Source organism: Cavia porcellus, unplaced genomic scaffold (genome assembly GCF_034190915.1).
Source record: "Cavia porcellus strain 051 isolate PalLab524CR breed Dunkin Hartley unplaced genomic scaffold, mCavPor4.1 scaffold_3, whole genome shotgun sequence".
NCBI classification, from domain to species: Eukaryota; Metazoa; Chordata; class Mammalia; order Rodentia; family Caviidae; genus Cavia; species Cavia porcellus.
Genome location: NW_026947486.1, coordinates 96,751,009 through 96,774,647, shown reverse-complemented (window position 1 = coordinate 96,774,647; position 23,639 = coordinate 96,751,009). Strand labels below are relative to the sequence as shown.

At 41.9% G+C, this 23,639-nt stretch overlaps 1 protein-coding gene across 1 annotated transcript in view; it reads left to right on the top strand.

The window, feature by feature from the left end:
* The window catches only part of Gpc3 (glypican 3), a 410,090-nt gene extending 392,940 nt beyond the window's left edge, over window positions 1–17,150 (top strand). Inside the window, exon 8 of the mRNA XM_063246437.1 lies at window positions 16,592–17,150. Coding sequence (XP_063102507.1) covers window positions 16,592–16,761 — 170 coding nt within the window. The 3' untranslated portion in view covers window positions 16,762–17,150. The remainder of the gene's footprint in view (window positions 1–16,591) is intronic.
* Window positions 17,151–23,639: the final 6,489 nt, after the last annotated feature.

Sequence of the window (23,639 nt, the reverse complement as noted above, 5' to 3'; positions counted from 1 at the left end):
ACTGACAGACAGCTAATGGCAAAAACTCTAGGGGAAAGGGAGCTCCTTTTTAAAGGAGTCTACATTTAAAAGACATTCTCCTAAATCTCTCTTGACTAACTGGCATCTCACATCATGCTGAAAAAATGTACAGAGGGAAATCTTCAGAGCCTTGCAAGCTGAGAAAGTAGAGAGATTGGCCAGTGTTTGAAAGGGTGTCGGATTTCATTTGAAGAGCAACTGCACCCCACCATGCCCTCCGCTCAGATACTGTGAACACCAGTGAGCCAGGCAGGCTTGGAAAATGAGTGCAGTGACAGTGAACCTCAGGTGACAGGGCATGGCAGGCGGCAATCCAGGCCTTCTGCACTTCCGACCCAGGGTTATTGACTCTCGCTTCCTGTCAGTCAGTGAGTGACTCAGGCCAAAGCACAAGATCACAAGATCCTTCCAAGGACACTTGGGCTGAGAGAGAGAGAGAGAGAGAGAGAGAGAGAGAGAGAGAGAGAGAGAGAGAGAGTGAGAAAGGGTAAGAATACAAATGAACAGAGGGATAATACAAAAAATACAAATTACAAGTGAACAGCGAGAGAATGCAAATAAAGAAAAAATACAAATGGACACAGAAAAGTGGGGAGTAATGTAAAAGCATGAGAGATTCTTCTTAGGTTTGTAAGTGGTATTTACCAGAATAGTTCATAGTTTTCCCAAGCACAAAATAACATCTTATACTTGTGAAGCGCATTATGGTTTACAAATTCGATTCCCATATCTTCTGTCACTGGAGAAATACAACAGATTTAGTGCTGAATAATAAAATGCTCTCTGCTTACAGGCAGAGCAGTCCAGGTGAGTAGATCTGACTTGTCCAGGTTTCTATTCTCAGGACCCTCAGCAAACTGTGCCCATCCTCAGAATTCCTGTAGCACTAGGTCTGTGCCTGTCTTGTGGCACTGACACAGTCTAGAGGTACAGGTTGGTTTTGTGTTCAAATCATCTGTCTCATGAGCTAAAGAGTTCCTGGAGGCCAAGGCTGAGTTCTGTATTCTCCACAGTATCTGGCACAGTGACTGGCAAAGGACAGACACCCAGTTCCCATCCACCACTGCCCCTCCACACACACACACACACACACACACACACACACACACACACACACATCACATGCTCATCTCCTGCTAGATGGAGAGCTCCTCTGGGGGGCAGGCTTATGGCTTATCCTGTGTCACCCAGTGCCTGGCTGTGTAGTTCCTCATGCATCAATAAATGTTCATAACATGCAATCAGTGTCTACTGAGTAACTAATTATAGTTCACTACATATACTTAACATAACCCTGCCATTCACCTGTGGCTGCTCATCCATCGCTCAGCCTCTTCAAGCGATTATTCATGATCAGACTTTCAAACTGGAATCTCTGCTGAGATCTCTGACAGTAGTAACAGGGACCAGGATCCAGACTTTGATCCTTTAAACCAAATTCTCCCCCCTCCCCAAAAGTACTCTAAAAAGGAGCCAGCAAGGGTTAGCAGAGGCTTTAGGGAAAGAAAGAAGACAGAAGTAGTGAAGTGGAGAAGGTAGCTTGAGAGAGAATGGTGGGGAGGATCACTGCTGAGTCTGTTTGAGGGGACTGCACCTCCGTGCTGCTTGGCTGGCAAGGGCATGAGAAAGATGAAACAAAAAAAAATCAAATTGAAAAGGGGGTCTCCTAAACTTGGTCTCAGCCTTAATAGTAAGGAAAAAAAGATTTGAGATTACTTACCTCGTTGTTAGTCAAAAGGGGGCCTCAGATTTCTCCCCTGGGTAACCTAAACTGTAATCTGTCTCTATAGTCTTCTGTTAATACTTCTTCCATTTGTGAGGAAATTACAGTGACTGGAGAGGCTCCACTTACTTCCTCTAATCTCGTGCTAGAGAAATTAAAAAGACAACCAGAAATTGCTGTCCAACTGGAATTCTGTATAAGGAGAACCGATGGGTACAAATCAATTGAAGAAAACAATCTTTATTTAAGAAGAACACATCTTCAGTCGTAGTAATCCCTTTAGCAAATTGCTTTCTCTGGTGACATTGCATACCTAATTACAGTTTGCTTATGTTCATTCTTCCTCTGCTTTTGTCACTTGAGGCTTATGCAGCTGTGGGTTTGTAAGCTGAGCAGCATCAAAAACTTTCCACGGGTCTTAAGACCAAAATGTCACCACTTTTGAAAGTGATTCAAAGGTTACTAGACAATTATATTTCTTTAGCACTTTCTCAGAAGACCAGTTTTCCACCCCCTTAATCATTTCCATTCTCTCTTCTGAGAAGTATTCTCAACATCTTAAAATTATCAAAATGCAAGCAGGCGGTGGTGAGTTCGATCCCCGATACCGATAAAAATGTAAAACACACAAAAAAATTATGAAAATAAAAATGTCCAGGGACCATTGTGGTAGCTTTTTCTCTTTTTTTTTTTTTTCCAGAACTGGGGGTCAATCTCAGGACCTCATCCTTGCCAGGCAGGGGCCATGCTGCTGAGGTATATATCCCGGGTCCCAGTGGTGGCTTTACATGCTAGAATTTGCTCTCAAATTCTGTGTATGTTGCCTGATGTTACACTGGCTTTTGTGATGAAAGCATTCCATTGCCAAGTCATAATCAGCAGCGGTCACTGTGACTCACTCTCTCTTCTACAGCAACTGTTCCCAGCCAGATTTTATATATCATAAAATTATATAGTTTATATTAAATGAGTATTTGTTTTTTAAAATACCTGTGGCATTAGGGTTATAACAGTCTAAGATAATTTCCCCATCTAAGTGCTTTAATATTATATGGTCTTGCTATCATCCTCTACATTATCTTTTTTTGTCTTTTTAGAAAAAAAAATTGATTAATCTCTTTTAAAGTCTTCCTCCACAACCAATTGGTCCCACCTTCTGTCCTACAATATTTCCCCCACGTGACCTTCATTGCTACATGCCAGGGTAATTTCTAGGAATATACCCTGTGTAAATACATCAAATACCAAAGGTATATGTCTAAGGATATATACTGAAGCGCTGTATATAGAAGGAGAAATTAGAAACAACCTAAATGCCCATTCATGGGAAAATGGCTATTTGTATTATATTCATCTTATGGCATTTCTTGCAATGATTTTTAAAAAAAATGAGGAGATAGTTCTCCATGTATGAGCCCATTTATAAATGCATGGAAAATATATTTACCAGTAGTTACCCCTGGGGAGTTGTGGGAATGGGAACTGTAAGAAGAATTTTTGTTGTCCTTGTTTTTACTGTATATCTTTTCAGTATTTTGAATCTCAAGCTTCAAAAATTATTCACATTCTGGTTATATCAAAAATGAACAAAATAGGCCAGGTGTGGTGACGTATGCCTGTAATCCCAGCACTCAGGAGGCGGAGACAGGAAGATCAGTGTAAGCTTGAGGCCAACCTGAACTGCATAGCAAAACCCTGCCTCAAAAAGACAAAGAAATAGAAACTAAAAATGAACAAAATAAAAGCACTCTATAGTGTGGAGGATGATTTGAGGGAGACAGGCTGGGAGACTGTCGCAGTAGTCCAGGGAGCGATAATGAGAGTATCATCTAAATAGTAGTAAGCAATGGCAATGGAAAGGAAAGGGATCCATAAAATATCGAAGGGACAGAATTCACAGGATGTGGCAGTTGTTTCAGCTGTTAAGGACAATGAAGGAATCTAGAGTGACTTGTAGGTTTCTGGCCTTCAGCACAGGGGAGTGGTTGGACAGGGAGACAAAGAAGAACAGCAAAGGGAAGAGAGACACTGCAACTGGGAAAACGTTGAGTCTGAATCATCCGGCAGACATTCAACTGCAAAGGACCAGGGAGATGTTAGACCTCAGAAAGATGTGTCAGCTATAGGCAAATTTGGGGTTCCTCAGTGATAGTAGAACCAGGGGCACGGATGAGAGAGTCCAGGAAGACTTGTCACATGAGACCAGTAGAGGGTAGAGGAAGATATGAGAGAATGCCCATCTTTAAGAATAGAGCAGAAAAAAAAGAGAAATCTGAGAGTCAGCAGAGGAGTGGGGGAGGACCCAGGAGGACTTGAAACCCAAGTTTCAAGTCAACAATACTAGATGCTGCAAAGAATTAAAAATAATCCAATGAGGAATGAGCTGTAAACTGGCATGTGAGATCTTGTTAGGTTGCTGAAATCTAAAATTAAATTCACTGGTAAATGGACTTCAACTATCACTGGATTGCAAACTTGAAATTTTCCTTGAAATAGTTGAATTTTGTAATCTATAAATTATACCTTAATAAAACTGTTAGATTGAATGTAGTTTGGGGCCAGCTATGATTTCAAGATGTACTTTCCAGTATAATCTACTTTTCTTGATTAATTTGAGAAAAGCCCCACGAAAGAAAATGAATGGAAGTACAGGAGGTTACTGGTGGCAGGCACACTTGGTTTGGTCCCCCATCTATGATACCAGTTATGTGTTTGATTTGCTTTTCACCAAGCCATGAATATTACCTCCCTGTGTTCTGTCTTCCTTTGGATAGTTATAATTGGTTGTTGTAATTATTATTGTTATTATTATTTAGCATATATTTCCCGCAGCTTAGGGTGACAGGCTATAAACTCCCACTTTTTACTACTGCTGCTGATTGCATTTCAATATGTTCAAACGTGGATTCTTTATTGGCCTTGCAGTATACGAGATTTCAGTGTCAAAATGTAGTGGAATCCCATCATTCATTTGATGAGATCTCCATGCTGCTTAAAGCATGCCTTGTCCTCAGCCATTTTCCTTCTGAATCCAACGTAGCCAATCACAAGAGGAATTTGTCTTCAGTAACGCTCACTGTTCAGAAAACTTTTTCTCTGTCTCTCTTAAAAGGACTAGACTTAAACTGGACATGGTGGCACATGCCTGTGATCCCAGCACTTGGGAGACTGAGGCAAGAGGATTACCACAAGTTCAAGGCCAGCCTGAACTACACAGCGAGACCCCGTCTCAAAAAAAATGGATCCGTGTTGCCACTTGCCATATTTAAATAGAAATGGTCACATCTTGCCAAATGAATCTCCTTTTTATTTTGGTTCAGTATCTTCCCAACAAAAAAATAGCCCTTCTTAGTGAGATGGTTGGCACTCTTTGTAGTAGAATTTTCCCTTTTCTATCTTTGTAACTGTGGATTTGGGCCACTTGGCATGTCTTCACGTTTCTTGGCCTCCCTCTGCACTCGGCTGCTTTGCTCTAGTGCTCATGGAGGATCTTCCAGCTTGGCCCCTCCAGTTTCTTCCCTTTGGCTTCTTCCAATTTGTCTCAATCTAGTCCCTAAAATTTTCTCCATCTGATGCCTGTTCTTTTTTCCCTCTGAAACCTGAATGATGCCATTGCAGGATTGCAGTGAGCATAAAGACCACTACCTGCCAATCACTGAGTGTTTCTCAGCAGGAGAGAGGCACGTTCAGTGTAAACAGTTCCTGCATTGGTTGCTCCATCTTCTACCTAGGCTGTGTCTGTCTTCATTTGACCATATCATACTATATACGCATGTGTCGTATCACCTGATAAACATTCACATTATTTCTTTGAGTTAACTGTTAGCTTAACAAATTGGGCAGTTTATGTGGTTCTTTTTCCCACCTTAGGCAAGCTGCTACTTATTCCCCTAAAATTATGTCTTGGTTAGTAATTCTGTGGCAAACTTAAAGCCCTCCTCTCTAAACTAGTCATAGTCTCCAAATAACACTGGTCTCTTTCTTTAAGAGTGGATCCAACCCAGTCTTCTTAGATCACTGTCCATTCTCTGTGTCAAAGGGAGATATGTGAGTGTCATTTTAAATCTCGTATCCCCACGTGAGAACTCTCAAGACCTGAATAAAATTCTAGAATCTCTGGGCTGGAAGGGTCAACAGGAGCTATTTACCTTTATCCTCCACTCACCCTGTTCAATGTTTGAATCCTTTCACCAATATCTCTAAGAGCTGTGGAATCTCTTTAAGGACCACCTACTTTCTAACTGTGAGACAGGTCTTTGAGGGGGCTCAATCTTGAGGATTTCAGGATTGGACCTAGGATCTTCCCACTGACCATCCACAGCCTTGTTGTTTGGTTTGGTTTGGTTTGGTTCGATCTGGTATTTTATTTTGTTTTGTTTTTGGTTTTTTTTGAGACAGAGTCTTGCTAAGTTTCCCACACTGGGCTGGAACTTAGGATCCTACATTAGCCTCTAATAGTGTGGGAATTATAGACACAGCCAGATTTTATTTTCTTATAAATGTAGTTTACAAATTATTCGGATGGTTTTTAATTTCTTTTAAAGTCAGATCACTATCCCCTTAGAAAAAAGGCATGATCATGAAATGACAATAACTAAAAAGCTATAGGGCAAGAAGAAGGAATGTAACAGATGGTTTGGGCAGGTGCAGGACAGGTGTTATCAGAGAAATGGGGGACTGAAGTAAGAAGCATGAATAGTGCTGAGAGGTAAACAAGAGAAGGAAGCACCCATGGAAGTTTAAGGAGGTACTAGAAGCTTTTTCAGAAGAATTAAAACCATAGTTACAAGTTTAAATCAATGTGAGAAAGAACAGAAAAGCAGCCTTTTTTCTCAGGATCTCACTATGTAGTTCAGGGTGGCCTTGAACTCACTGTATAGCGCAGGGTGGCCTCAAACTTGCAGTGATCCTCCTGCCTCAGCCTGCCCAATGCTAGGATACAAACCTGTGCCACCACACTCACCCCCAAAAGCATCCTTACCATCAGAACCCAGTCAAGGATTCCAGCCTTGCGCCTTGCCTAATGATATGGAAAAGAGTTCTGTGGAGACAGGAGAGAGTTTAGTAGAGCTCTGATTAGACAGAAGAGGGGAATAATTGGACACAGGAAATTAGTTTAAACAGCAATGGAAAAAGAAAAGAAGTGAATAAAGAAATGGAAAAGGAGGGGCAATGAAAACAGAACTTTTAGGTTGAAGAATTGTATTTATTCCCGTGCCAGCATGTAATTGTATTTTCCTGGCCGGCATCCCACAGACCTCTGCAAAGGGAATAGGGTGCTGGCATGTGTTACTGCAGGCATTGAAGTCATACTGCTTTGTAGTATTATAGCTAAACAGCAGACTTTATTAACGAGGGTGTATTTGGATGTCACCAAGACAGGCATTAAAACTTCCGTCACCAGCAGCCCCTCCACACGGGAAACAAAGGTGATGGGAAAGCTGGAGTGGCCCAGGGGTGGGTGGATTGTGAGGCTAGGACAGAGACCAAAGGTACAGGCATGCAGTCGTGAAGGTTCCAAGTGAAAAGTGAACGGAACCTGCTCACCAAAAAACCTGTTTCCGGCTCAGTGTGTCGCACAGAATGTCAACTTGTGTCAGCTGCTCTCATAGCATGGTATCAAGTTCCAGTCAGCAAAAGGGAATAAGAAAATAATCTTTGTGGATTCCATCTGCACTGAGTGCAGTGAATGATGCTGTCTGTGGGTATTGAAAACTGGCTATGGCTGAGCAGGGCCTTGAAATCTAGAGGCCAAGGTTTGCCCCCAACCCTTTGCTTTCAGAGCCAGCCACCCTTGGCCCTACCTTTGTCTTGCCTTCGTTGTGGTCAGTAGTAGTTCATTCCCCTGAGGAAATCATCACTTAGTGAGGCTCAACCCTTTGGGAAGATTGTCTTGCAAGCAGATAAGCCCTTCACCTGCACATTCCCAGCAGCCGAGGGGAAGCATGCATTCATGCAGCTGTTGGTTCATGCATTCATTCCATCCATCACCAAGTATATTTTTAAGTATCTGTGTGAGAGCTACAGAAAGGAATACCGCTCACTTCTTACTTCAGTGGTGCTCAGTCTAGTTGAGGAGAGGAACACAGAAATGACTAATTCTACTGTAAGACAAACGGAAGTTAGTGCTGTAATAGCAGTACTATCTAGTTAGTGCAGAAAGAGAAGTGAGCCATTTGGCCTGAGGTGAGAAATGAGGCCTCCTAGGAGAGATATGTAAGTTGAGGCTTGGAAGATACACTTGTTGGTAGAAAAAGGAGGTAAGAGGGGACAGAGAGACAGAGATAGAAACAAAGGTACTGGTACAGAAATAGGGAGACAAACCATCTCAGGTTCTGGTTATAAACCCCAGCCCAGGGCCTTAAGGAACACCATAAAAAAAAAAGGTAAAAATTCATTGGCATATTCAGCATTGATGTGACTACAGTATATGACACCTACAAAAATGTGTAGGCAGTTAAAACTGGAAATCAAGAGAAAATGGACTGGAGAAGCTTCTTGAATTCTCTTAAGAATTTAGTCTACCCCACATACACTATGGGTTCATTCAAGTGTGTTGAGGAAGACCGATGTACGTTAACACGTGTTTCAGAAGAATGTTGGCTTGCGCCTGCGGTCAGGAATGGAGCGCTCCTTCATGGATAGCAGTGGCCATTAGAGAAGACCGGTATCTTTTACAGCTGAGGCATTGAGGGATGGCTAGGGTGGAGGGCTGCAGGTTAGGTGAGCGATGGTCAGCATCCAGAGACAGAGGAGATGTGCCCGTGGGACTGGAAAAGTGGGCACTCCACTGACCTCCAGGTCCAAAGAGGAGAAGGTAGGAGGTTGGAGCCAAGCTGCCATTGTGTGCTTCCAAGTAAAAAGGAGGAAAATGGACTCTATTTCCCAATACCTCTCCATGATGAGGCAGGAATTCACCATTGGAGAGTACTTAAGGAACAAATTCAGATGGAACAATTTAGGAAGGGTTTTCATCTTTCATTTATGAGGACACCTGCCTGTGTTGATTTTTGGCCCAAGATGTTCCCATACCCAGTCTGAGTACTTTTAGGGACTTGATTTTGACACCTTGGCTATTGTACAAGTCATTCTCTTTTCATAGCAGGCATTGCCAGGACATTGCAAGTCTTTCGATTCTCAGGTACATTTTTTTTTATAAGTTCCACTATGGCTCATTAAAGTGGAAGCTTACTAAATTTTGAGTTTTCCCATGCAAGTAAAACCCTCATATACTCAGTGAAACTTCACACACTTGGGTTTCAAGGGAGAACGGGCCACTCCCTTATTCCCCTAACCCCTCAGCAGTAATTGGATTTGGCTACACTAAGTGACATTTTATGTTCTTGACATCGCCAAAGCCCAATGATGCATGCCTCTGTAGCTCTGTCATGCCTGAAATTTATATTATAACCAACCAACACTCCATGAATCTAAACCATTAAATAATTTTTAAAAGTTACGAGAACAGAGTGCATTCTTGTATTTATTGCTTTATTTCAAGCATAATTTTAGCTCAGCATTATTTGTGTGAGTTACAAAAGCAAATGTAAGTTTCCTGAGGTTGAAATGTCTTTAGGAAACTTTTAGCCACAGATTCGAACCCTTGACAACAATTGCCCTCTTCTCCTTCCCCTGATGAGGAGCCATATCTGTGGTTCCAGCTTTGGACTATTGTGAAAAACCAGGCAGTGAATATGTGCATATGAGGATCTGAGAGTCCACAGCAGTTGTTAATGCATCAAAAATAACAAGGATGGCGTATCTCAAGGTTGTCTTGAGTTGGAACTCTATGCGCGCCTTCCAACATACCTAGGTATGTATACTGGTTGGGTGTTATGGCTTTAATAGCTTGCATCTACCTGAGGCAGTCAGGGTCAGAGTGGATCATTTGATTGACTTGCAGTCAATGCTGTGTGGGTTTTGGTCCAGCCACCCTCCACCCTCAGTAAAAAAAAAAAAAAAAAAAGACAAAATACAATAGTACTACTACTACTAATAAAAGTTCATTTAAAAAAATAAAAACCCTCCATTCCTTGCATTCTTTAAGCCAGTTCTCTTCATCTTTGCCCGAGGCCTAACCAAATAGTGTCTATTCCCACGGGAATGAGGTGGGCCCCGCTGTGGGAAGTACAGGCTTTGAGAAGCTGATTCCCAGGGGGCTTCAGGCAGCTTCCAGTAAAAAGCACCTGTAGACATGGTAGTGGCACCAGTCTCTGTCACTCCCGTGGAAGGTGATGAGAATGCTGCGAGGCTGGCAGAGGACGGCCAGCATCCGCCCTGCCCGCTTGGACTCTGCAGGGTTCTGAGTGGGGCTGTTCCTGCCCTGGGAGCGGGACTCGGCTTGTGATGCACCTCAATCAGAGCAGCAGAGGCCCAGAGTACAGTGAGATTGCACAGTGAATGATTTGCTCTTCTTCAAAGAATTCAGCGACTACTTCTTATCTTTTTCTGTTCTGGTTCAACACAGTAGTGAAACATACACAGTGGCTGAAACCCCTGGCAAACATTTTGTTTTACAGAGCTCACCAGTCAGAGCCCAAGTTAGGAACAATGAATGTGGTGTTTGTCTTCCTGACAAGGAAGTTTATAGAAGGGCCATATGAAGACACTAAACAGGATTTCTTTGCTGGTGCTGAGTACTGAACCTCGGGCCTTCACACTGAGTTATACCCCCAGCTTGTTATTTTTAATGTTTTATTTTGAGGCACGGTCTCACTAAATCTCTTAGTTGCTGAAATGGGCTCAAACTTGCGATCCTCTTGCCTCAGCCTTCACGAGTGTTGGGATTACAGGCATGCACCACCATGCCCAGTGACTAAGCAAGAATTTTTTGAGGCCGAATGTCCAACATGGCTATTGACAAAGCCTGGGTGACCCAAACTTCCTAACTGTACTTTGAGGACTTCTCCACTCAAGTCCTCGATGCCTTGCAGAAGAGTGAGAATATGTCTTGCTCCTGAGGATCTTGGGTATAATCTAAAGGTCCCACTGCACAAAAAATATGTAGTATGAGTGTTCAGTAGGTTTGCGAATGGTACATTTCTACTGTTATATAGCCTTGCGTGATTCAGTGTAAAATAGCGTATGTCCTCCAAATCTCCAGGAAGCAGCATACCATGGCTGCATGTGCCCACCGGCCACTACAGTGCAACCTAAAGATGTGCGTGCCCCAAACTGAGAAGCAGGCCTGAGAGAAGTCATGGCCTAGCCAATGGGGGAAAGCTACTGTCTTATTAAGTACGCAATTGTAACCAAGGAGGTTTGTAGGCTGCTCTAGCCATAAAAGAAGAAGCGGGTATCTCAGAGGGTACACACTTGCTTGCTGTTATATGCTCGAGACCCCAGAGGCTCATCTCCCTGGCCGCCAGATCCTCTTGCTGCCTATGCAGCTGCCTGTGCATGCCTGCCTGATGCGCTGCAGGCCTGGCAACTTCTCCCCCAAAGCTGTCTGTACACTGGCTTCAGAGGAAGTTATTATGTTAAGGTTTAAAAACAAAACCATAACAGTCTAGCATGGATTTATTTATTGCCCAGATCTGCTGCCCAAGATTAAAATGGCTAAAGAAGAAAGAGAGCTCTGAATTCAGTAGCTGATGAACGTCATTAGAGAAATCCCAAGAGAAGAAGCAGTGGATTGTCCATACTTGCTTATGGAAACCCTACTGAGGGCAACCATGTGGCTGCTGTAGGCAGAGGGATGATTACAGCCAGCCCCTCACTGGGAAGGAAACCGAGAAGTCAGCACTTCAGCAACACCATGATTTTACCAGATGAGGCAGCTGAAGCCAGCAGAAGACAGTGACTTGTTGGAGGCAAACTAGCAAGTCAATGGCTGAGCCAGGCCTGGACCCTAGGGCTCCAGGGCCCTAGGGGATGCACCAGGAGACTGAACAATGAGGCCTCTCCTTTTCTGCAGGAGCACAACCAGCAGACCCTCGTGACCCACTGATGTTTTAAAAGGGTCATGTAATCTGCCTCACAAAGGATGGGAAGGCAAAATGAGAGTTGGGGCTGACTGTGTAATTAGTGCAGGTTGTTGGTTCTATCCTGTGGGTGTAGTTAAACTGATTACAAATAGAAACAGCATCGTTGAGGCTAGCCCGAAAATGTCCTTCCTGGCCCAAACACACCAAAATATATATTATATAAAGTATGAATGACTCAAAGAAAGCAGTTGTGGCCGTTCCCGTATTTCCCATAGTGCATCTGGTTCATAGCAAATAGAAATTCTTTGATGTAGTATATAGGTTCAATTTTTGGGGGGTGGATGGATTGGTTGTTGTTTTTGATTACATACTGAGTCCAGGGCCTTTGCCCTGAGCTACAGCCCTAGCCCACTTTTCACTTTGAGTAATAAGTTGCTCAGGCAGGACTAAACTTGCGATCCTCCTGATTTAGACCCCCAGAGTGCTTGAATTACAGGTTGGCACCACCATGCCCTACTGGTTTCTTTTTATATATACTCCTAGCTCATCCCCCAGATACTGTTCCCATAGGCTTCTTGTTTTTTCTAAAACAAAAATGTCTGATGAGTGTCTCCTACTTAGGGCTGTCCCTCCACAGATACCAGTGATATTTCTAAAAACATAAATCAAGAGCTGAGTGTGGTGGGGCAGGCCTATAATCCAAGCACTCTGGAAGGCCAAGGCAGGAGCATCCTTGGTTCAAGCCCAACCTGGGCAATGAAACAATTTAGCAAGGTCCTATCTCAAAATTTTAAAAACATATATTTTTAAAAGGAATTAGGATGTAGCTCAGCCCAAAGGCCTTAGGTTCAAACTCCAATACAAAAAAAAACAAACAAAGCAAAACAAACTTCCATGGTTCCATGTTGCTCACAGAATAGTTGAAATGGTTAAAATAACCTTTTTGATCCACCTCGCTTTGGCCCTGACTGGTATTTGATCACAGTCACCACATATGCACACACACACACCCTGTTCACTGTGTGGCCTCTCACACTATGGAGACTGCTTGTCCTACTGATTGTGCCCTACCTACATTTTCCAGTCCTGGAGATACTGCTCAGACTGACTCCTCTTCCTAGAGTACCCGTGTCATTCATCACTGCCATCGTTCTGCCAGGCTCCATGGTGTGGATTCTATCCATTTTGTTCCAAGAAACTCCACATTCTTCTATTCTTACCTCTCATTTTCTATTTGCATGGTGTTTTGCTTGTGCCTTATTTGAACCCCTTCAACTTTTGGCCAAGTGTCTAGTTGGTTTATCTCTTGATCTATTGCCTTTGCCAGCATGTGGGATTCCTGGAGGCGGACCCTAAATCTCTTTCTGACTTTCTTGTTCAGTTCTTGAGACATCATAGGCTAGCACTCTTGAATTAAATTGGATTGTATTTCCCCTGTTCATGAATTGACAGAGGCAATATTTATTTTTGACCAAAATCCTATTTCCTCTACCTCCCTTAATGCTTTCTTGTTATACTAAGCAGTCCCCTTCATCTCTAATCCTCATGATGGTGGCCAGGGCCGAGAAAGTAGCTTTGCTAGGATTCCTATCAGTTTCTGCCACAGGACCTTGACTGTGAGTTTAGGAGGTAAACTTCTACTGCTGCTGAATTGAGAACCTCCTCAGGTGGTTCCACAGTTTAGGGAGCACAGGAAAGAAGCATTGTGCATATTCTTGGGTGCCCTTCAGTTGTGGAAGACGTGGCTGAACTAAAGCAGGAAAAAGAAAAAGTCGTTTCCCAAATTCCCACTCCCTACAGCTATTGCTTTTTTGTTCTGATGCAGATAAAATCAGTAACTTGTGTTCCTGTAAGTACAATTTTGTGGCCTCCTGTACCCATAACACCTTGTTATGCCCAAAAGGGCCACCAGATACAAAACTGTCACAGTTTGACAAACTGCCTTTGTTCTCCTTCTGTCTGTCCACAAGTTCTACGCCAAAGACCAAGCTCCTTGAGCAAATATATAAAAACTGGAGCCTTTCCTTTCTCCACTGCTCAGCCATTTTGGACAGGAGTTCAAAATGAACCAGGTGTATACTCAGTATAAAGTCCTCCTGATTCCTTGTTGGTCTCCCTGATCTCTTGAATTCTGCAACAAAACTTTGGACCTAAAGGGCCTAATGGCCTTGGCTATCATTGTTGATTTCCTCAGAAAAAGAACTGATAGGATAATTCCCATTCAGTGATTCAGTGCCACGGATCTTTTTTCACTATGTCACAAACTTTAATAAGACTACTTAATCAAAATCAATTTTATGTTGGAAAACACTGACTTTTCTCATGTTTTTGGAATTTTTCTTTGGCAATATGTTTTTTGCTAATTGAATTATCTTGTTTCAAACAAGAATCTATTGCTACTTAGTTATTGCAATCAATTTGGTACACAGGACTTGTCAAAAGGCAATATAGCTTCTTCTGACGTACGGAGTCTGACCTGGATTCAACTATGGTAGCACCTGTGTCACATATCAGTTATGTAAATATGGGCCAAATAATCTGAGCTGGAACTTCCTCATCAGTAAAATGAAAATTATATTACATGGATTATTTCATTTAACTTATATAACATAAAGCATTATCATATAGCATAATATCTGTGGTACAATGCAGAACAATAATTAGAGGTTATTACTATGATTTCCAAACATAGGATCCAAGAGATAAAAATAACCAAAAAATGACTGGATTTAACAGAATTGTTGGGTTTGCCATAACTGCTATAGTGAGCAAAAATATTTAGTGTTAGTGTATTATTTGAAGGGCAAAATAAATAGAGGAGGAGCTGGGTGGTTAGCATTGATAGATGTTGTTTCATCTTGATTATGGGCAAGGACCATCATCCGGAAAAGGAATCCGGAGGCCACACTAAGAGTGCTCTCATTCAAATCAGCCCTAAAAATACTCCTCTTCACTTAAGTGGAGAAGCTGCTGTGAGACTTGGGGCAGGCTTTCAACAGATAGCGCCATATGTGCTCTCCATTTTAGTGAAATCCGATCGCACCCAAGCCTGTGCTGTCCTTGCCCACTGACAGCTGACCTCAGCCTTGTGGGCTCTGCATAGTTCACCTTTCAGAGGAAGAGGTCTGATTTCCAAGTAAAGCATTGCTCCTTGTTCTCCTTCTCTCTCTAATTTGCACAATTGTTTATATGTGTTTATTTGAGGGTGAATCTACGTTAGAGTCTGTTAACGTGCTTTTCCTTTTTTAAGAATGTTTCTGGAAAACTTGATTTGAATTATTATCAGTACTCAGGAAGAAAAACTTTCTGGTTTGAGAGGCATAAAATGTAATCAAATCTATGTATATGTATTAAACATTAAGGCATCATTTCTTTGCACACCAACACAAAATAATTATAATTAAATACAAAATAGAAAAATACGTATATACATTATAGGCAGATGATTCACTCTAATATATAGTCTTCAAATTAATACAAGGCAGAGAATATGAACCGTTATGCATTGAAAAATAAAATTAGTAAATGAAAACAGAAAAAGTTGATCCATGCTAGTAATCAACTACATACAAATTAAAGAAGCCTTGAGGCATAAGCTAAAATATCTTTTTTTTTTTACCTCCAGTGGATGCATAGTAAAATTGGTTCTCTCATCATTGCTGGTGGCTTATAGATTACAGCAGCCCTTTTGGAAAGTGGGGTTGCAGTCTGAAGTTCAACCCCCTGGCTTTGATCACCTTGACTTTGCTTTCTGACCTAGCCAGTGCCAGTGTCAGAGCAAGCCTGGTCCCAGCCCTTCTCTGCACATATCCTGAACCAGCTGAGGCCCACACTTGCTTCCTGTGACTGACAAGTGTTCCATGCCCTGTAAAAGAAGCTCTTCCTTCCCCTTCCTTCCTTCCCTCTGTAGAATCCCAGTCATTTCCTCTGGGCCTGTTGCTGTGCATCTCAGTGTCCCCAGAGGATCTTTCTAGCTCCCTTGGCCACAGGACAGTTGGCTGGCTGGCAGGGTTGCTCATACCACATCACCTTCCCAAGGTATTGAAATAGAAACATTGACAACAGCATCTACAGAAAACCAGGGGAATAGGTTGGTGTCTCTGTCTGGAAAAACAAATCTGAGAGCAGCTGAGCCCTGTGCCAGGGCCAATGATCTTGCATTTCCCAATAAACCATTATCTTTAGATTTGCCTTTCAGGAGGCTTTTGCATTAGGCTGAGCTGAGCACATCACTTTCTTTTCAGAATAGTGAAGTTATAAATGATAGGAAACAAAAAAATGAAAGCCCCTTACCCACTTACCTCTTCTTAGACATAATTTTTTTGGTCCTACTTCAAATCCTATGCAGTTGGCCAACTTGACTTTGGGGAGAGAGCTAGGGGAGACAAAGACCAAATAGATAAAAGAACTACTTGGGAAAAATAAAACAGTTCTCAACAACAAATGACCCTGTCTTCAATCCTAATTAAATCAAAGGCCACAGGATAAGGAAATCTACATGGGGCACTGGGCTCAGGCTCAGGGAACCCACAACACTCCCTCCTCAGCCAACACCGAAGGACACATGCATGGCCACCCACACATAACATTTTGATACCAGTAGGATATGGTGGAAGACACCTTTGCTTCAAGCATAACCTGGCCTGAAAGGAGAGAATGGGGTGTGGGTGGAGCAGAGGACAGTGCAGGCTTACTGGCCTCTGCTGTAGACTCTGCAAGGAGCACTTCTAGCCTTCTCCTTCCAGCCCCCCATATCCATATCCTCTTCCTCCTTCCTGTCTCTTGGCACCCTTCCCTCTCAGGAAAGGAGAAATCAAAGCTGGGACTTCCCAACAGGCCACACAAGTGCTTCTGCTGTGAATAGTGTACACCTGATACTGTACGTTATCCCGCATTTCAAATCCTTCTCTGCTTTTGGCAGAATTGGCTTACGATCTGGACGTGGACGAAGCTCCTGGAAGCAAGCAACATGTGAACCAGAAGGACAACGAAGTCACCACCTCTCACAGTCTCGGGAATGCACACTCCCCGCTGAAGCTCCTCACCAGCCTGGCCATCTGCGTGATGTGCTTTTTCTTCCTGGTGCACTGACTTTCCGGTGCCCAGCACCTGGGCTGCCCTGCAGCACCCCGTGGGCCTCCTCCACAGTGGGAGCCACCTTCTTTATTTTTTTTTTCTATTTTTTTATCTTACATACTTCCTCCAGCCATTAAGTAGAAGACTAACCATGTGTTATGTTTTCGAAAATCAAATGGTATTTTTATGAGGAAGGTAAATTTTAGTGGTAGTATAGATTGTTGTTTTACAAAGAAAAAACCCAAGTTGTGCCAAAATATTTTCCTATGTTTGGCTGCTAATTGTCTCTCTTTTCTCTCTCTCCGTCCCTCTGTCTCTTTCTCTCTCCCTCCTTCTCTCCCTCTCTTTTTCCTTCTTTTTCTCTGCATGAATTTCTTTGGAAAAAATAAATGTTCAAATAAAAATATATTGAGTCATTTTTTGTAAACCATCATACACTTCTCTTTCTCCTGACCTTCTATTCAGGATAATCCCATAAGGCCCCAACTGTGCCCTTGAAACCCACTTTTCTGCCAGGGTTTTGGGAGAGTATCAATCCTGGCCCCAAACCCCCGTCAAAGCTGCTCCAACCCAACACACATCCAATCCACAGTCTCCATTTAAAAGTTAGTTGGGAGTAAGGGGCTGGGGATTTAGCTCAGTGGCATAAGTACCTGCCTTGCAAGCAGGCGGTCGTGAGTTCGATCCCTGGTACCGATAAAAACGAAAAAGACAAAAAAAAAAAAAGTTGGTTGGGAGTTTCTTGCCTGTGAGGTCAAAGGTACCTCAAAAGAATTCACGATGTAGTCTTTCTTTACAAATTTCACTTGCCCAAGTAAAAAGTCCTCAGTGTGGGCTATGTCCAAGTTGCACAATTAATAGACCCTTCCCCCAACTACAGAGCTGAGCCCAGGGAAATAATCCCCCCTACCTGCCCACTGCTGTTACCTCAGGTTTGCTGTATTTCATTCCTCTCCCAGGTTGCCCTGGATCAGTTTGCAAATGTGGACATCAATCAGCAAACTCTTAAAGAAGTAATTCTCACACTTGGCCAGATAGACTTCTTCAGCATTCACTTATTCTTTTATTTATTATTTATTAATTTGTCATGACCTATACTTGCCAGGCAGGTGCTTATGCCACTGAGCTAAATCTCCAGCCCTTGCGTTCACTTATTCAACAGCTGAGTTTTGTGTACCTGCTGGGTTCCAGATGCTGTACCAGATGCTGGAGACAGTGGGAAACCAAACAGATTTGATTGCTGCTCTCATAGATCTGAAAGCCTAGTACCAATTGTAATTCCAGCACTGGCTTTCCATGAATCACAGGCCCAGGAATATTACTAAAACCTGGTTTTTGCACATACAGCATTGCAAGTAATTGTGACACTCATGTTGACACTCAGAAATTCTGCTGCCAAGGAATTGTCATTTATCATTTATATAATGCTCAGCACATTGCCTTTTTGCAGGATTATATCAGAAAGAATCCTTTATTCCTTCTAAAAGATGACGACTCCCACTTCATCAGTGTGAGTGCGATGCAGGGAAGGGGTATGAACAAATGGCAAGAAAAGGATAGGGAGTCCCCTTTGGTTCTAAGAGGTTTTCCAAGGCAGAATCTCTGGTTTTGGTCCAGTGGAAGGAGATCATCTTGTGGGAAGCAAAAGGTGTAATTTCTCACAACTTATCATTTCCCCTCCTGCAACGGAAGTGCGACACACTTCTGTTGGTCCCCTGCAGAGCGTAGGTTTCCAGTATCCACTGTTGTCTTTTGAAGTGGCCAAAACACACAAATTGAAAGTGTTTGGTTTCACTTTTCCTGCAGTTGATTTCATTCACGTTTCATTCAAGTTGAGCCCACAGTTAGATGCATTTGTTAATATGACTTCTGTGATTTGAAGTAGTTGATAAAGACCAAAAGAAATAAGCTAGTTGTCATTGTCCTTAAACAATAATTATTTTTGTATGAATGAGGTTAGAAAGAGCCTTTGGTCTTTGGTTTATGTAGCCTAAAAACTGGAAATCTTTGCTCCTTGGACTCAAGCCTGTGATTCTAACAACATCAAGCCAGAAGAACTGCTCCTGTCATGCCACAAAAGTTTATTTAATTGGCCAAAAGCCAGGCATGATGGTGCACACCTGTAACCCCAGCACTTGGGAGGCTGAGCCAGGAGAATTGTGAATTGGAGACCAGGTTGCATTATAAGGCCAGCCTGAACAGCATAGCAAGACCTGTCTCAAAAAAAAATCCAGCAAAAATAATTTTCAGCTTTATGACCACATTTTGCTCCAGCAAGCAAGAGAGAACAGTTTTAAAGTTCATTCCTCCATCCTGGGAGGTTGAACAGAATTGTGTGTTTTAATATATACTTACCTACTTTTCCTCTCCATGCCTCAGTTTTCCTAATATGAAGTGAATTAGTACAAGATTTTTATCTCTATTGTTCAAGTTTTATGGCACCATTGGCTTGAAAAGGAAGTAAATATTGGTCCCTCTGCCCAATGCTGGTGTCATGACTAAGCTGTTCCCCAAATGCATTTCAGGACTCATATATATGAGTACTGAGGTCATATGTGACATACTTCAGTCCCTAACACCTGATGAGGTGTCTTAATTACTTTCCTTGTTGCTGAGACAAAATACCCAACAACCAAAGTTAAAGGAGGAAAGGATTATTTATCTACAGTTTGTAGAGGTTTCAGTCCATAATCGGCTGGTTCTAAGGCAGGGGTGGCATGGCAGAGGGGCATCACAGAGGAGAAACAGTCCATGGTGGGCAAAAGACAGCCACGTAGTAAAGGAGCAGTGGTAGCCTGCCTCTCCCTTTGATTCCTTCAGTGATGGCACTCGTACCAAGGGTGGGCTGTCCCATTATTTAGACCTGGAACTATGCCAAACCAATCAGTGGACTAATTTAATAATCACCTTAATCCCAATATCACACATTTAATCTCAGCATCACATGCCCTAGATCCAGGCTCTTCTGAAAAGCTCCACCCAGGACCACATGCAGCTGTGTGGGGACACCTAGACAAAAGCCATAACACCAGGGCAGCTGGTGTCCGTTTTGTTTCATTTTCTGATGCTGGGGTGGAACCCAGGGATTGCCCATACAAGGTAAGTGCTCTACCACCTGCCTACACACCCAGCCTGACAGCCACTGTGTATGCTACCTTCGTAAGATGCCAGTGAAGATTCATCCAGGCTAAGCCATGAGTTGAGAGGCAACCTGCAATGGCTATGGCCTGCTGTTTTCATTTTCATCAATGGGATTAAAATGTATAACCACAGACACTTACAAAACATGGAAAATCTACTACCCCATATTGGTGTTTACAAATTTGTCAATAATGTATCTCTTTCAGCTTTATGTTGATGCCTTTCCCTATTCCGTTATACTTTTGTATTGCTCTAGTTCAGATTCCAGTTTTACAACTAGCTAATGGCTTTTCATCTTTGCGGTGTTTTTTCTACCCTGTGATTTCTGCTTGTACACTTAAATTGTGTTAAGATGACTATTTTGTTGTTAAAAGCCTGGCAGGTGGGAAGTTACCCCATGTTCTTAGACGTTCCCAGGCATCTTTCTCATTGGCTGCCCATGTGCATTTTCAGTGGCTCAACTCTGGTACTTGAATAACATTCTGAATCCCTAGGCTAAAAGAGATGCTATAGCTCATCCCAGAGGCTTTTCTTCATGACTTTGTAAGGCAGGGCTCTCACTGGGTCACAGAATAACCAGTTTGGTTATCAGACACCTCTAGTTTTTAGCAGATTTCTTCTATTCAAGGGGGAAGTAATATGTTAAAGTTATAAAAGTTCTAATTTATTATTACATAAAATTTTAAAATGACATTTGCCCCATAATTCTACATTCCTTTGCTATAGCTTGAATATTGAATATCCCCAAAGATCTATGTGTTAAAAGGTCAGTCTCTAGGATAGCGGTATTGGGGAGGTGGTGGGATCTTCTGAGAAGCAATGCCTAATGGGAGATCTTTAGGTCATGGGTCACTTGCCCTTGAGGGGAATTGTGGTATATCAGTCAGCCTCTCTCATCCCAGTCTTGAAGTGAACAGTTTACTCTGCCATAGGCTTCCTCTGTGATGGACCAAAACAATGGGACCAATTGATCATGGACTGAAATTCTCAAACTGAGCCAAACTAAGCCTCTTCTTTTTATAAGCTACCTGTCTCAGATATGTTGTCACAGTGATGGAAAGCTAACACACCCATAATTAGTGATAGTTTTTGCAGCACTGGGAATCAAACACAAGACTTTGCACATGCCAGGCAAGCATCCCACCGATTCCCAGCCCCTACTGTTAAATATATGAATTACATACTTTCAATCACGTTTCTCTTCTGCTCTCCATATGGATATTTACACATGTGATTATATTAAACATATATTTCTATGATATGAACCAATCCTTATTAGGCTGAACCAAAATCTGCCTCTCATTTCCACTCATTGATATGTTTATTCTATAAAGAGCAACATGAGATTAAGATGACACCATTCTTCACACAATACATTTATTCACTGGTGTCTTCTGGGTTTTTACATTTTTAACACATCTTCCCATGTCAGTAAGCTACTGCAACCCTGCCCCATGCTCCAGCAGGTCAGGGGTCCTCTTGTGTTGTGAGACTCAGAGCTGAGTCTGGGACAGATGGAGCCTGAGAAGAATGAACATTGGGTCGTTAAGTTCCCACAGAGGCCCTGGACCTCCAGCAGAGCAAAGCAATGGAAGAGTGCACTTGCTTGCTAGGCTGCCACGTCACACTACTAATGTGTGATGTACTGAAGGCCAACTGAAACCCTCTGATGCTTTCACAAGAATACCTGCCATGGGGCTGGGGATTTAGCTCAGCAGCATAAGAGCCTGCCTTGCAAGCAGGCAGTCGTGAGTTCGATCCCCAGTACCGATAAAAATGAGAAAGACCAAAAAAAAAAAAAAGAATACCTGCCAAGCTAGATCTCTTCTATGTCACACTGTGCAATGAATTTTTAAAAAATAAATTCCAAGGACTTTTGACTTTGTCTACATATTGTGCCAGATACTGTGTGTGTGTGTGTGTGTGTGTGTGTGTGTGTGTGTTTACACTGGGGTACGGATTTTTTTCTTGCCCAGGTGCCCATGCTACAGCAGTTTGGAAGTCCTTTGAAGTTGCTTTTGAGCCAGCGTATGTGCCATACAAGAAAATTAGCCTTGTTTCTTTATAGTCACACCTTGTTTCAAATAAAAGTATTATTCTTCAGTTTGAATACCCACCTCATTCACTAGTGTTGCTGCCAAGCAGCTGTTATCTGTTTCCAGAAATCAAATCTGCTGTCAAGAAATAAAGCTTCTTCCAGAAAGTTTTGAAAGAATGTGCTGTGGATGATGCAAAATTTTTTTTGAAAGAAAAGCTTCAGGAAGTTTGAGGACACTCCATGACATGATGGTTCCCTCCCAAGGTGTCTTTTAGAAGTGCACAGTACTAGCTTGGACTTAAAATGTCACTAGATTAGCCACAGGACCCACAAAGCAAGCTTACTGCTTTTTATTCATTCATATACTTATAAATTAATGTACTAACAACTTTGAAAGATTCATATCAAGTGTCAATCCTGCATACACCTGTAGCCCAGTAGTCTGCAAGGCTGAGGCAGGAAAATTCTAAATTCAAGCCCAGCCTGGGTAACAATAATTTAGCAAGACCTTGTCTCAAAATAAGGAATAAAAACAACATACAAGTTTAAATATTGCATAGTGTGTCTTATATGAGAAATTCTAAATATAAATAGTAAAATAAGACAGACAATAGGCAAATAGAAAGTACAGGGGGTTTTTTTGGTTTTTGTTTGTTTTTACTTTTTTTTTTATTTGAAGAAAAGGAAACAAAAAAAAATACATGGAGATTTAAAAAAAGGGTAGAAATAATACTAAATTACAGACAAACAAAAGGTAAGAAATTGCCGGTTGATAAGTTACAAATTGTCATCTTCGAAATGGCTGTTCAGGTTATAGAATTAAAGTATTTAGAATGACATTCAAAAAAAGTGACCCTACAAACCATTCTGCTCTATGGTCGAACAAAAGCTCCGTAATATGATTATCAGTCCCACCTATTTGTTTTACATCTCTAAGAGGGTAAGGTTAACCATATCAAAACGAGACAGAGGGAAGGAGGAGGGAGGGGAAGAAAAGGATGAAAAATAAATTAAGATGTATTAGCTGATATACTGTGAGGCCTTTTCAGCCCCTGGAAGGCAAAACAGCAGAAAATGAACAATCAAAAAATAACAAGGTATAATACACTGTAGTTTAACTTTTCAATTGGCCTTGTTAATGGTTATTCAAAAATATTACAAGCTTCTGGGTTATATACATGTACAAACTCCCTGCTATAAATGTAGTCATGCACTTTAAACATGTGCTAATAAAAAATGAAATTTAAAAAAAAAAAGAATTAAGGATATATCTCAGTGCCTTGGGTTCAATCCCTAGTATGAGACAGAGAGAGAGAGAGAGAGAGAGAGAGAGAGAGAGAGAGAGAGAAGAATGAAGAGGAAGGAAGGAATGAAAGAATGAACAAACGAAACAAAGAAAAAGAAGTAAAAAAGAAGGGAAAACCAAATTGATTCATCTTAAGAATGGATATGTAGTTGGCATTTAATAAGTGTTTGATGAAACCAGTGCTCATCCTAGTATTTCTACACAATGCTTTGGTGCACACCTTGTGTCATATACTAGAGATATGAGGTATGATCAAAATATATGGTGAATAGTAGAATTAAAAGTGGACTACAGTAAAAGACATATTGCCATCGATTCCTATCAAAACACCCCTCCTCGCTTCGAACACACCTGTCCCATAGTTCTTGCAACTTTTGGAGTAATTCTGAAGTCTTCTTGCATTTTTTC